This window comes from Chelon labrosus (genome assembly GCF_963514085.1).
Source record: "Chelon labrosus genome assembly, chromosome: 10".
Taxonomy (NCBI): domain Eukaryota; kingdom Metazoa; phylum Chordata; class Actinopteri; order Mugiliformes; family Mugilidae; genus Chelon; species Chelon labrosus.
In genome coordinates, this window is record NC_140360.1 from 14596539 (window position 1) to 14611209 (window position 14671).

At 43.0% G+C, this 14671-nt stretch overlaps 1 protein-coding gene across 1 annotated transcript in view; it reads left to right on the forward strand.

Annotated features, from left to right (window-relative positions):
* Positions 1 to 14671, forward strand: part of kcnd3 (potassium voltage-gated channel, Shal-related subfamily, member 3) — a 91558-nt gene that overhangs the window by 74673 nt on the left and 2214 nt on the right. The window contains exons 3-4 of the mRNA XM_084553122.1: positions 11432 to 11533; positions 14575 to 14607. Coding sequence (XP_084409248.1) covers positions 11432 to 11533; positions 14575 to 14607 — 135 coding nt within the window. The remainder of the gene's footprint in view (positions 1 to 11431; positions 11534 to 14574; positions 14608 to 14671) is intronic.

Below are 14671 nucleotides of genomic sequence, written 5' to 3' on the forward strand. Positions count from 1 at the left end.
AGGTAACATAAAATCTGTTGCAGAACTCATTACGGTTGTTAAACCTTCCTTTTCAAAATTCCCGTCTCAGCCTTGTGCTTCACTTTCTTTCCTTTTGCAAACACAAAAGCTGACCTGAAATTAGCGAGATGTCATCGTCTGTCTTTCACTTCAGTCTCCCTATTGTACTTGTGGAAATGCGTCCTGTTCCTAGTTGTCAGAATAATGAACAGTGACTCACGTAGTTGCGGGAAAGGGGAGAAAATTACAGTTTTCATGGCCTCAGAAGTAAGTTCAGGACACTACTGCGAGACTAGAGCTGGGGTTTCAGCTCTAGTGTCTACTCACTAAGCAGATGCTTATCAGCCTTTACCTGTATTACCACTTGAAGCTGTTGCAGCCGGGTCAAACAGATCACCAGACGGTCCAGCAGCCCCGAGCATCAGTGTTCAGATCAGCGTGCGGGCTCAGAGTCATTAGCCGAGAGGTGGTGACTTCTTTCTCTGCATCCTTAGACGGATCGAAAATAGGTCAGCTAGGAAAACATGTTTGTTTTTCTGTATTCCAGTCTTCTCTTCCATAACCCTGTTTTTCTTTTTTAATAAATGCATTTGTCTCTGACTTCAGGAATGTGACACTCTCTTGTATAGACAGACTGAGGCTGCTGAGTGAGTTCAATATGTCCACCAGACAGACCAGTGTCAAGAGCCACCTTGGGTCAGAGAATCTGGTCTCATATCATAAACTCAGAAGTCTTGCTGTGTATTTTGAACAGCCACCCTCCTTCAGGGCTGCTGCAGCGTTTCAGTGTGAAACAGTGCCGAGCTGGCCAAACAACAACGACTGTAATGCCTTTACAAAATTCACAGAGTGAAGCTCTGGCTCCATCCCTTTGAAGGCGAGTCAGAAAAAGTCCTTGGATTTTATCGCATGCTGCAGGATGATGCATGGTTGAAATCGTGCTCTAGCTTGCCTGGCTTAATGGCTTCGTTTGCCAGGAACCAAACGAGACCATGAAGCCAGAGACACAAGACCACATACACTACGGTCTCCCATCGCTGCGTCTCAATAAAGCAAAACTTAACGCAACTGTCATGCGTTTTTTCTTAGTTTGGTGGATTTGTGCTCTGGGTGACTTCACAACAGTGGCCGTGGCTTCTCTTTGTTACTGTTATTATTGTGACTAGTGTTCCAGATAGCTAGCCAACTGTTAACTGAGCAGCTGGCATCGTTGCGTAAAATGTTCACCACTTCAAAGCCAGCATGATGGAGTAAGAAGCCTATTGCACAGTGTGGAAAAACTGTTTCTGTAAACAGTACACTAGATGTTTTAAATTTATTTTTGGACTCCTCAGCCAGGGGACAATCACGGGTACGACTGGGAATCACACTTTGAGTATTACCTAAAATTATTCATGTAATTATTCATCACTAAACCTGTCCTGACATCGACGGCTAAAACTTCTGATCAGTTTCCTTTTTTGGTGTTTAAGACTCTGTTAAAAAGATAAAATAAGCCTTTAATTTGTCCTTTCAGATTAGATAAGGTCCTAAGTCTTTAATTCATCACAAAGACACTTTAATTGACCACACACCTTGTGGGACAATCTGTGGGATAGGATGAGCCTTGCGAGTATTTAGAAATGGATTATGCATTCATAACAAGATAGAAAAGATAAACACCATTCCAAACTATTTTACTCTGCCCGGCACCCAAAACTGTAATGTATATAATATCAGCAATAAATACAATAGTTAGAACAATTTACAGTGTGAAACCTTTATAAATTATCTGTATTTGTGCATCTGCAAACCTAGCAATTGGCTGGTCGTGTCACTGTCAATCAGATCTCATCAATCCACAACCACGTGGTCTGGGTCTTTGCGTATATGAACATCTTCAGAATAAATGTTGCATGAGATGAAAGGAAGGAGTTTTTAAAGCTACAGTAATCTCTTTCTCTACCCCAAAGATATATGCGGCCTACGCTGAACTACTTTTTCTGCTTCGGGAAAACTCATTATTTGTAAAAAGTCAAATTCCCCCAAACCAAACTAAATGCTATCTTTACTCCAATCGTATTCAAAAACCCAGAGCCTAAATCCTAAAGTAGCCTTTCAAAGAAGTGAATATCAGCAATTACTTTATTTTCTTTGTTGGGCTGTCCTTGTGAAAGTTCATACTTGTAAGCATAGCAATAAAAAATACACAGAGGCACTCATTTATAATGGGATTATGGAAAGTTGTGTGTAAACGGTGGAAGCTTTAAAGATCCTGTCTTCCTTCGGGTAAATAGCCCCGCCTTTAGACCTTTAACGAATCGTGTTGTGGTGCGTCCGTGAGCCACACTGGGTAGCGGCATCAGCTGGCTCGCATAAAAAAAGCCGGGCTGGTAATCATAGTTTGAGGGCAAACCTGACAGCTTTTGTTCTCCAGAGATAGATGGCGTGTTTGTTTGGAGCTGGCAGACATGCGCACACTGACACACATTTCCAGAGTCCATTCCTCTCTCTCATCACCGCCGTTCACACCTCCCCTAGCGAGGCTTTTTTCACTCCCTTGCCTTATTTCTCATACCTCATCTCTGCTCCTCTGCCTCCGTCCATTACCACTACCCCATACCTATCTTCTTTCTCTCTAACCCTCTCCGTGATTAATGCCATCCATCTCGGCACATGCTCTCCGGTTGTAGTTTAAATCTGCTTAAAGTCCTGCGACCGTGGCGCCCTCGCTGCCCAGTCTTAACTAACCGTGTGTGTGCCGAGCAACACACTCGGGGAAGGAAAGTTGACAGAAAGAGGGTACGGTGTGATAGATAGGAAACAAATTAAAAAGATAAGAGATGTGTAGATGCAGAAAAGAGAGGGGAAAGGAGCGGTGGCGAGGAACGCCAGAGGGAAGGAGCGAGCAGGGGAGGCAAGGGGGGGTGGTGGGGGCGGAGAAAGGGGGTGGAGCTGGAGGCAATGTGTGTCCTAATGCTGTGTTCTTTCCTGAAATAGCTATCACCCAGATGAGGTGCTGGCTGGAAGGAAGGTGTACGTCTGTCCGTTTTGCTTGTATGTGCATCGGTTTGAGTCCTTGTACGCATGGATGTGTGTGTGTGCGTGAGTGCATCCACCTTACTTCCTGACTTCCTGTCAGGCCTTGATCTCTTTCACCGTCCTGTGTGTGCTCTCCGAGCCGCGGCGTGGCACAGCGTAGCGTTCACAACCCAGTAACGGACACCCACACCTCCAGAAGCACCCACCAACGGAGCGCTGTAGCATGACAGTGCTGTTCTCATTAACTAGGACTAAATGACTCTCCCGGGCACTTGAATGCCTCCTTGGTTTGCCTGCAGTGAGGTCAGCGATTTGCTCGAGCACCCAATGGATAGTTTTTCTCATTTCTCACAACGCCGTGACTAAAACGCCTTATCATTGCCTTCTTAATAATATTCCACCTGGATGCTTTGATCCTTGACAGAGTTATGTATTGCTAAGGCAAATCAAGGTCTAAGCGCCAAGGAATGGTGACAGATTTGCAAATGGGTTATTTTAGCGCATTTAGGAGATGCAATCTGTCTTTAATTAGGCTGCAGGATTAAGTGTTGCTCAGCATTTACGCTTGTGCTCCTAAAAGCAGCTGAGTATGTCCTGAATTGTATATTGTGCCAGATTTAGCAGAAGCGATTCGATTTCACATCCTCGACTGGTTGTTCACTAAAACAGCCTTTGCTCTCAGCCTTGTTGTATTCCACTGTGTATGAGGCGAAGTCGGCTGGTCGTCTTGTCAGCTGGTCGGTCGGTCCACCCTGCCAGTCCAGATATCGAAATATTTCAAGTTATCGAATAAATTGCCATGAAATTTTAAACGAAAAATTAATTCTTCTCGATGGCACTACACACCCCTATGAGAACGATATTTAGGTTCAGAGTTATATGTCCATCAGTGGATGGCTGGCATTTGAGGCAGTTTGTTAAATCAGTCTGTTAATTTACTGATCTGAAATAGTCAGATCACAATTCAGATGCACAACACTCTAGTTTATGTCCAAGTATTTGCAAAAGCTAAACTTCAGGGAATCCCACTTGCTATACTTTCGAAGCATTTAAAGCTAATAAGCAAAAGTTAGCAAAAAGAAAAAGATAATAAAAATGTCAGATAACACCATCACAAAAGCTATATGGGTGAGTAAACGTTCGTATTTTATGCTAGAAATAAGGTCCACGTGGTAAAATACAGTAGTTCCCCTTTAAACATCGGCTTGTTTTTATTTGATTAGCATCCTGATATTAGCATTTAGCTCATACCGCTGCTGTGTTGGAGCACAGCCCCAGAGATCCTCTAATGTGGCTGTAGACACTTTGCAATCTGAGGCAATTAAAATGGATTTTATGAACCTTTTTAACAAGCTCGCTGACATGTGTCCACCATATTACATGTTACATCATTAATTTATTGTTATTTGACAGTAGGTTGGCAGACAAGTCTATCACGGGATAATAATTGTATTTTCAGAGCATGATAGAGCCATTATCATTGTATGGGTCCACTGTTTCATTGCTAATAGCCGCTGTGATTTTTAATGCCCCACTTGAGCCATAAATTACTCGGGCATGCCATATCCTTCAATACCCCATTACTGCCCTCAATGTAACGTGTAGTGTTCTTTAACGCTCAACGAGATAAATGACTTGTGACCTTCTCTGTTGTTAAACCAAGCCTTTAGGTCTGGTCTTTAACCATAGCCAAACGTCCTTTTCCCCGCCTTTACAGCCAGCGAGTGGTTATGTTTCACCGAAGATCCATTCTTCCTCAGATCAGTTCTTAGAATAAGTCTTTGTTTAACTGAGAGTAAAATAGGATAGCCGTCTGAGATTGCCTTTCACAGTACTTAAACGACGAGGGGAGAGAGGATCGGGGGGACAAAGACGGGAGGGGTGGGGTTATTGAGGAGAGGAAGCGCAGCATTTGTCTTCCAGCAGTTTCCAGGCTCCTCCGTCCTCGTCCCTTTTTCCCCCCTCTTCACTTGCTCTTCTCCTCGTTTCTCACCCCACCCATCCACATCCATCTTCATTCAGGTCTAATTGTTAGCTGTTCTGGGCTCCCATTACAATTAGCCATCCATCTGGGCGGTGGCGGAGAGGCGGCCCCCTGATCCATCTCACGGCACAAAGGGAAGATGCACGAGGATGCCACTAGTTGCTGCGTGTGGAAATTGGGGGACGCACGGCTGAGACGCAGACATATCTTCTCTATTCTGCCTCCGCGTAGCCTTCAGTGTCACTGCTTTTTATTCCGCAATGAATTGAACACTTCCTTAAAGTCTTTCACTGTCTTTACCCATGAGCCCTTAAAGTGTTTTGAAACATAGAGTCTAATCTTAGTGGTCCCTCTGAGATTATTTGCATAAAGGTAATGATATCTTCAGGTAGGAAGGTAGTTACAAATTCAGATCGCATACCTGAAAGAGGGAACGATTCAAATGGATAATCACAAAAGGGCAAGTGTCAGAGAATGATTAAAAAATGGGAGGGCTGCAGGAATTAAAATGAGCTTTTAAGTCTGCCCGTGGTATTGGTTCTGTGAACAATATGTACTTAGGACCACCTCTACCCAAACAGTAAATACAAACATATACTATATGTGTGCATATAAGCTGCAACTGAAGCTTTTTCAACATAGCCTAAGCATAGCATTAAACTTCTGGAAAGTGAGACCAGTCATATTAGAATGAGAATAAGCGGTGCTCCCCTTTTATTGAACTTCTGAAACTATTGAAATCTTCCCTTATGATTGTTGTGGGCATTTGTCTCATGAGGAATGAGCAGATTGTTTTCCTCTCAACACTTGACATAAGAATCATTAAGTCTTAGTCTGAGTTAACGAACATCCTTCATTATGATGCTGACAGTGTGGCGTCACAAGCATCCCTCGGCAAACTGATAAATAAATCGCTGAATGCTTCGTCTTTAATAAACTTTTTAATATCTCAACTTTGCGTTCTCTCACTGCTCAACCTGGCTCTGTTGTTTGCAGCTTTGGTGTTTTCTAATACAACCATTGACGCTGCCGAACTGCTTTTAATGTTTTTGTCTGTGGTTTTCAGTTTCTGTTGTGTATTGGTTGGTTGTGTATTGATCTGACAAATGCAGATGATTCACAAGTTTGTGCCGTTTGATGAATCTAACTCGAATGAGGCTCAGAAAAAAAGTTTCATGATAAGAATACAAAGCCGTTCTTGCGTTAGGTCCAGTCTCCAGTGCTCATGTGTCCTTGTTGATAAATTGTATTTGTACACCTTTCTTGTACGTGAGCTGAAATGACTTCATTTCCAAATCACAGATCTTGTAAATAGCCCACCCCACAAAGATAAAGATATTCTGCTGCACGGTGTCTCAGTGGTAGATTGTGAGTCTGGCCCTGGGTGCAGAGCAGCACAATCTATACATACACATCTCTTATTGAGCGTTTCCCTATTATTGTTCTTGCTCCCGGTGTCATCTCTTTTTTTTTGCGTTTTTCTCACTTTGACTAGAAACATGTTGTTGTCTCCGAAGTTAGCGAATGGTAAAATTATTGTGCATTACCCTGGCTCGAGGCTGACACGGCAGAAACAAAACAGAAACGCGTCCTCCTCCCCTCACATCTTTTATTCCCGCTCCCTCTCCCCCTCGCTCCGCTCTAAATCATCTCGCTATTGTTTTTAGCCCTCCCTCAGAAGGTTGAAGTCAAAAGGTGAGGATGACTTCTGGCTGAGAGTGTTTTGCCCTTCTAGACAATCGATAAAGTTGTCTGCGCGCCGCAAGAAGACGGAGGGGGAAAAGAAAAAAAGGAAAGACGGGGAGATGTTGATGGGGGACGTTGCTGCGGGGGGTCAAGAGTTCCGCTATGAAGGATGTCTTAAAAAAAATAAATAAACCCAAACAAAAGAAAAATATCTGCATCACATCAGCTTGCAGGGCAAAGTCGTAATCCAGGCTTAGTGAAGCTATTTTGCTGAGGTTAGGCTGTCTTTGTTACAGGTGTAAGAGCCATAATAAAGATATATTTGAAGGTATTCTGTGTAAGGTCTAATTGAAGGTTGGGGCTTTAAATAGGAACCTACCCTCATTGGGTTCCACCCAGAAGGGAAACAGTTTTTGACCGCTGTTGTGGTATTTTGCTGCAGTAGCTTTAGACAGTTCGTTCACATCGTGGTATGTAATTATGTGTTTGAGTTCTATGGATCCACATTCTGGGGAAGAACAGAGGGATTCGGAGTCATCCAATGCAAAGTTTTGTCTCTGTCAGAAGCGGGGATTGGAGATTTTGGACCCAAATGCAGGACTCAGAGCAGGAGTGGGTGAAAAAAGTGTTTTTAATTAACAAAAAGACAAGGCTCACAAACCGAAAGCGCTGCCCAGGTGGCAGGAAATCCAAGAACTAAAAAACTAATCAAAACACTATCAAAACTATGACCTGGCATGAAAATCTGTGGCAAGAACAAGACATGAAAAACTGTGACATGAAACGCTTAGCAGACGAACAGTATGACGCGACAGGGAACAAAGGGGAAGGCAGGGCTATATATACACACGAGGAACAGAGGGGTGACGAGACACAGGTGAAGCAAATCAACAAGACAAGGTGAAACCAATGAGCTAATCAAAAGCAAAAAGACATGGAGTAACACGAACAGGAAATCCAGAACTTAACAAAATAAAACAGGAAACAGAACAGAAAAACTAAACACTAAACCATGACTATGAAAAAAACAAGAACTTAACAAAATGCAATAAACAGAAACCCAAGAAACTAAACATGACGGAAAACATGACAGACTCGGACTATGTTATATTCATGGGTGTTCTGGCGAGGGGAGTAACCCCTCAGTGGCTTAAAGCGTTGGCTTAGCTTCTATAACAGGTGTCTGTGGGCCACTGGTGTCACGGACATTATTTCCTCAAAATCAATTTTGCCATCGTCCAGACTTTCTTTTCTTCACTCAGTCCCAGTAATCCTTTCCCCCCCCCCGACATTTCTCCCCCTTTTCCTCTCTGGCTCTCTTTTTGTGTGACCATACAGCATCATACCTCAGAGGAAGTAACTATCTAATTTCCTTGTGTCAGAAACGTCGGCACGTATAAAAACAGCTCTTAAGACTGAGTGGCAGCAGCAAAACAAAATGCCTCGTCCACGTTTTTTTTTTTTTTTTTGCGTATGGACTTCCTCATCAGATGGTCTCCTCTTTCACTCACTGTGTGGTTCTGAGGCGGGCCCGAGGCAGAACCTAATCTGGTCTCATAGCTCGATTGCTCCACTTTTCACACAGCCAAATCCTTTATAGGCACTCGAGCAAAGGCTGTAACTCACGAGGTGGCATGATTTTTCATCTTTCACTTTCAACTAAAAGATGAACTTCTAACAAAACTTCCCTGGCAGTGCTCAGCGGAGTGCGGCACGGGAAGACGAATGGTTATGAAGAGTTTTTTTTTAATCATTTGAGGATATGCCAGGTTAGATCCCTCAGCTGGCAGCGAATGACTGTGTTAAAATGAAGCTTTTTTTTTTTTGCTGGCTTGGATCTTATAGCTATAATCTTTAAAGTGTGATTGATCCTAAATTGCGGCTCTATGGCAGAAAGCAGGAAAACAAAGATGCAGCATCAGTTTATTGGCTGCTGAGGGGGTGGTAACATCTGTACTGTTTCAATCAGCAGTATTGAGCATCGGCGCTCTGATTGGTTGGCAGGTGTTAAAATAATTAGGATTTTTGAGAGCTAGTGTTTTTCCAAGGTTGATTGATTTCAAGTCAAGCTGCATTTTTATCTTCTGAAGCACACACACATCTAGTCTGTAAATCACAGGGCCTGCATTGGCGAGAAGTATAGTTTGTGGTTTGATGATGATACCCCATTATCTTAATACTGCGGGTTTTCCATCTGCAGAGATTCTGTTCTGTTGAGGTCTGCTACCAACAAACATGAAGTCTGAGCTTCTTAGTAACGACACAAAACAAACCTTCACGTGGGGTGAAGCTGCTCCCTGCTAATGTCAGGCTAGTTGGCCAATTAGCTGGTCGGCTGCTACGGGTAAAACAGCATGTAAATTTACCTCACAGGGTCCTCACCTTCGCTGCCAATGCTAACGGCACGCTGTCTACTCGTGTCTTAGAAACTAAAACGCAAGGTTGTTTACTTTGTCTCTCGTTCCCCAGCTGGTGCGCAGACTACCCGCTGATGTCAATCAAATACAGGCACTGACAAGGCCCTCCAGCCAAAAAGAAGAAAATAAGCATTTCTGATGTTTCCACAAATTATTTTTTTTTCTTCCATTTACTACAGTGATTTACTTAACCCCTGCAGCATTGTCTCTGTGGGTCCGACTCCCCTCCATGTGTAATCCCATTTGATTTTAATGTTGGCCAGGCTCTTAATGACTGAATACACTCTGTGTAGTGCAACTACCAGCAAATTTACCAGCAAAATGTATTAAGTTTTAATTATGCAACAAACACAAACTGAATCACTTATTCAAAGGCAGCTTTCTGTGAAACCTATAATCCCAAGTGTTGTCTGTATGAGGGAAAATACTGTTCCAGTGCTGAGGAATATTTATTTCTGTATGCATTTTTCTGTAGTGCAATTGAGCGCTTAAGTTTAAGTGTCTTAAGGCGTCTGTGTGATTATTTCTTTGTGTAAAAGAACGTACTGCTGCTGAACGATATTTCTGGCCGTTTAAACTTCCACATGGCAATCTGTGTATTTGTTAATGAAAGCCCTCTATCCTTGATTTCCTCACACTTATCTGGCCGACGCTTCGTTCTGCAAGCTCTGCCTGAAAGCACAGATGGGTCGTAGGTGCAAGACGGGTACGCAGGTCTCAGAGGTCCTGCAAATCAATCAAAAAAAACTGCAAAAGTGTATTCAATCTAGCGGGACATGTTCTTAACATCCCCTCCATTACTTTCACGCTGCCTGGCAACCATTGCCACGGTCGCAGCTCCTGTTTGCATGGTGACCCCAGAGACATGATCCCATTGGCTGAGCGCAGTGCCAGAACATAAAGAAAGGTTATCCAAAAGCCCATGTGGGAATGCTGCACCAGCACAAATGCAGTAACGCGGAGTGTGAGTCAAAAGAGAGTGAGGGAAACTTGTCAAGGAGAGCGGGAGGAAAGATGAGACAAAAAGATACCGGAGAGCAGGAAAAGATCAACACATTTAAGGGAGTTAGCTATAGAGGTTAAAGTGTATGTGTGCGTTCATGCACCCCTGTTTATCTCCCCGTCTCGCTCCAGATTACTACATCATAGCACGAGCTATCTGCAGGCCAACAAACATTACTGCGCTTTAAAATGAGGCTCAAGTGCGTGGATGAGTTCGAATTACCATTCATTACCATACTCTTACTGAGTCAGGTATTCCTGCTGGTGCTCCGCGATATATGGTTTGCATGTATATGTATGGAAATTCACCCATGAAGGGAAGGCATGCATGCATAAGCACATGGAGATAAGCAAACATACATCCGCACACTCAATTAACCCCCCCAGCGGTGGATGGGCCCCCTGCTAAACGAGCTCTGTGTCGGCTCATTATCAGCTTAGCTCGCATTATTCCTCTACCAATTTCTCTTCAATGAATCCATCATTCTGTTTTAAAGCACAGAAAGGAACGTGAGAGAAAACATACACTTTGTGGCTGCACCCAGCTTGACACCCAACTGTTTGATTTGATGGGAAAATGGCGGGCCCTTGAGGGGAAATTGACTCAGATTACACAATACTGTAAAAGCCCTTGTTTTTTTTGTTTTTTTGTTTTTTTTAGCGCAGACATTTATTGAGACCCACATTTGTACATGGACACGTACACATAATGTGCACTCAGACACAAAGAACAGCACATAGTTGGAGTAGAATCCCTCCTCTGTATGAAGGTTGTATAAAAGATAGATCCTCTAGTTCATCTCTGTTATTTCTTCACTCAATATATTTGACAGAATGAGAGAAAGAGATGCTGGACTGTGCACTGACTATGCACCAAGAGTACAGTGGGAATGAACAAGTTACTTGATTTATTTAACGAAACAAAACCAACAAAACAGGAACAAAAACAGTCCAAGTAAACTGAACTTATTGTTTTAACTACAGAGAACTCTTAGCTTCTTAATTGATGCAGGATTTACCTGCTCCTCTCCCAGCTGCCACTCAGCTTTTCAACCCAAGGAATGCGTTCTCATGTAGTCACCATAAATTATTCATAAGTATCACTGGAGATCAGAGTGAATTTATTGCAGGAGATCAGAGTGAATGCTTTAGTAGACCATGTTTGATTTGATCTATAAGATCACAACTAAAGCATCAAGCATGGAAAAGTATTGTACCTCAAACCAGCGGGGTTGTCAGGATGATACCAAATCATTCCAGAATTAGATGTGGTGTAGACGCTTTCTAACACGTGGTTTCTGTGGACTCTTGCTCTTTGCAGAAAGCCCGCTTGGCCAGAATACGAATAGCCAAGGCAGGAAGCTCCAACGCCTTCCTCCACAGTAAGCGCAACGGTCTGTTCAACGAAGCTCTGGAGCTCACGGTAAGACTCGCCTGTGAAGCCTCACAATGCTTTGTTACGGTCTGTTCATGGAATACCCAACCATGTATGATACCATCTTTTATTCCATTAAAGTTGTACACATGCTTGCACTGCATTCAAGCACATATGTCTGTGTATAGAAAGTAAAAAGTGTCTGTAACAATGTTAGTTCACTAAAGAAAAACAACATAAAGTGAATAACACTACACCTGGAGGTTGATAAGTTGTTCACATAGTTTATCTTTGGGATTTTGAAGAGAGCCTCCAGCACACCATATCCCCTAGCAAGGCTAATGCAGCTGCATCCTCTACCTCTCTCCTTGGGATTACTTCCTGCTCTCTCTGCTGCAAAAAAAAATTAAAAAATAAATAACATCCTCTGCACTCATATTAAGAGATGCCATTTTCACCATGGGAAACGTAGTTAGTTTGCAATACAAGCAAGCAGTGGATTTTGAGCACCATCTAGAGCGCTAGATCACTGGATGCCCACAGGTGGAGACGAGATATCTGAGCTGAAACGGCTTACGGGTCTTCTGAAAACCAATCATGCCACAAGTTCTGGGAAGAACAACACATTTTGAAATTGAACCCAAAGACACAGAGGACACTCTAAATCCCTAATTAAAATTAACAGAGGTAACGTAAAAAAAAAAAAAAAAACTTAAAGTGGTCTTCTTATCGATGACACTAACAGCCTGACCTCTCTGGTAAGTAAGTCATCAGATGCCGGCCTGTCCTTTAATTATCCCCGCTTCCCGTCAGAGCAGCTAACTGTGCTCTCATTCAATAAGCAGCACTTCTAATGCGAGCATCTCCAATCTCCAGCTGCCCAGCTGAGGAACAGGCTTCGGGCAATGCAGCAGGAAGAGTAAACACAACTCAAGGATGTTCCTTGCCTCACCAAAATGCTGCGGTTCACAAGCACTATAGTGGCCCGGGGCTGAAAGAGCACAAAAACAAGCGCTCATCCCACCCTCTCACATCCCACCCTATGTATCTCTGTTGCTTCATCTCCCTTCAGTAGCCGTGATGAGGAACACATCGGAGTGGCACCAGCAATGTTCAAACAATGGATGACTAACATACCAAATTAGAGCCTAAAGAAACAATACAGAGAAATAAGGTTTACAGTGTTGTAGTCTGTATTACAGTAGAACTTTCCTGCACACTAAATACTGATGGGATAAAGTTGCTTTGTTGAAGTCTTCCTAAGATTTGCAAACATTTTCTAAGCAGTTTATTTTATAACTAAATAAAATACTGTATATACTTATTATTTATTCCCCCATAGAGTACACACATCTTCATTAAGACTCTGATTTTAAAAGAAAATAAATATCTAGCTCACCACTAGAGCAGAAATAAGTAATTAAAGTATCTGTCAAAAAAAAAAAAAAAAAACACCAGGAAATATTTGTTTCCCCGTTTCTGTATTGTGCAAGTTCAGCTCTAAACTAATTAAGTGGAGCTTTACCATAAGTGGGAGTTCTTTGCAGCGATAAAGAAGTCATGAATTCACAAGCAACCACTCACTTGTGCTCACTTTACATATAAATGCAGCTTTCATTTCCTTTCTTCGTATATACCTTTTTTTGTCTTCTATCACATGAATCATTTTGACAAATTGGACTTAAAAGTGGCCTCGGTTAAAGCAGCCGAAGATAAGTCAAGCGTAGGTTGAACCACAAAGAAGAGTACTCAGTGTTTTTGTCGCTCAGAAGATCAAGCTGTTTCTACTCTACGGCATGGCGGCCACCTGGGCGGAGAGCCACAGCCGCCTCCAGACAGACTGCTGCATGCGGTCGCACGTATAGGGAAGGACAGAAATAACTCGGGCCCAGACACCTGTGTTTTACTGCTGTGCTAGGTACAGATAAGCAGCGTGAAAACAAGTGAGCGGTCTCGTCTAGAAGAACACCGAGTCATCAGGGCGGGAATGTACCCTCTCAGCAAAGAAGCCTGTGCTTATACGACACCAGCCGCCCGCTTAACAAACAGTAAATTGCTACTACAAATCTTCCAAACATGGCATTTTACTTGCCTCTCGGCGGTGCTGTGGAGCATGTAGGATCAGGGCAGTACTTTCCCGGCTTTGTTTTTTTTTTATAAACAGCTCAACTACAGATTCTGCTGGGAAACACTGATGCAACCCACTGAAAGTCTATATGTGGAACGCTGCCGTAAGTCTGACAAGAGCAATGACGACGTTCTGCATTTGTTCTGAGGAAACGTCTTCCCAGGCTCGAGCGATCATTCAGAATGTTTTTCTTTCCTAATGATGCAAAGTACTCTGTGTTTTCTGACTACTAGCTTGTCCAAAAATCCTATTTAGTTGTTAGAGACAAATCCTTATGTAAATTGAATAGGCACTTATTCCAAATATTAGAAACTTGCTGCACATCACTGTAAATTATATTACAGCTCGTGCTTCTAATGGTATTGATCTTTCACTTCTACTTAAAGGAGATGTTTTCTACAAATTGAAACTCTTGCTCTGTTATATATTTTTTGCTGGTTAACTTTCTTTGTTGCTTGACTATCGACGAGCCTCCCCAGCAGTCGATAGTCCACTCATCCTCTGACTCACCTCACCACTGCCCAGAAATGAGTTCTGCGTCCAAACGTCCACGGAACCAGAAATAGCCCGAGCTCCTTCATGCGGGGGTTACACACACAGACAAATAAACACATAAGCAGGCCACGGCATAAAAAATGAGGAATATGGAAAACAAGTCATTAACGAGTTGCCTGTAGTGAGCCTTTGCAATAACAGAAATGGAGGCAAAATGTCACGGTGGAAATTTCTCCATGAATCGTATAAGCTGTGTATCTATTAGGAGCGAGTTGTGCTATAGGTCTCCCTCCCAGAACAGATCAATGAACCTGGCTACGCTGATGTTGGCAGACGTGCCTCTCAGGGTGGGGGGCAGTAACACTCCCCCATGTCTGACTGGCACGACTGGCTGCCTGTTCTGAACTATGAACACTAGTAAAACTCTACCTGTCTGTTCTCCTTTTGTCTCCTTCTCCATCTGAAGCAACTTCCATACAAGATGAACTTTTCAGATCAGGTACTGAGACAGAGATTGGCCGCGCACCTCCCACATCTGATTAGCGTCTTCCTACAAGGGAACA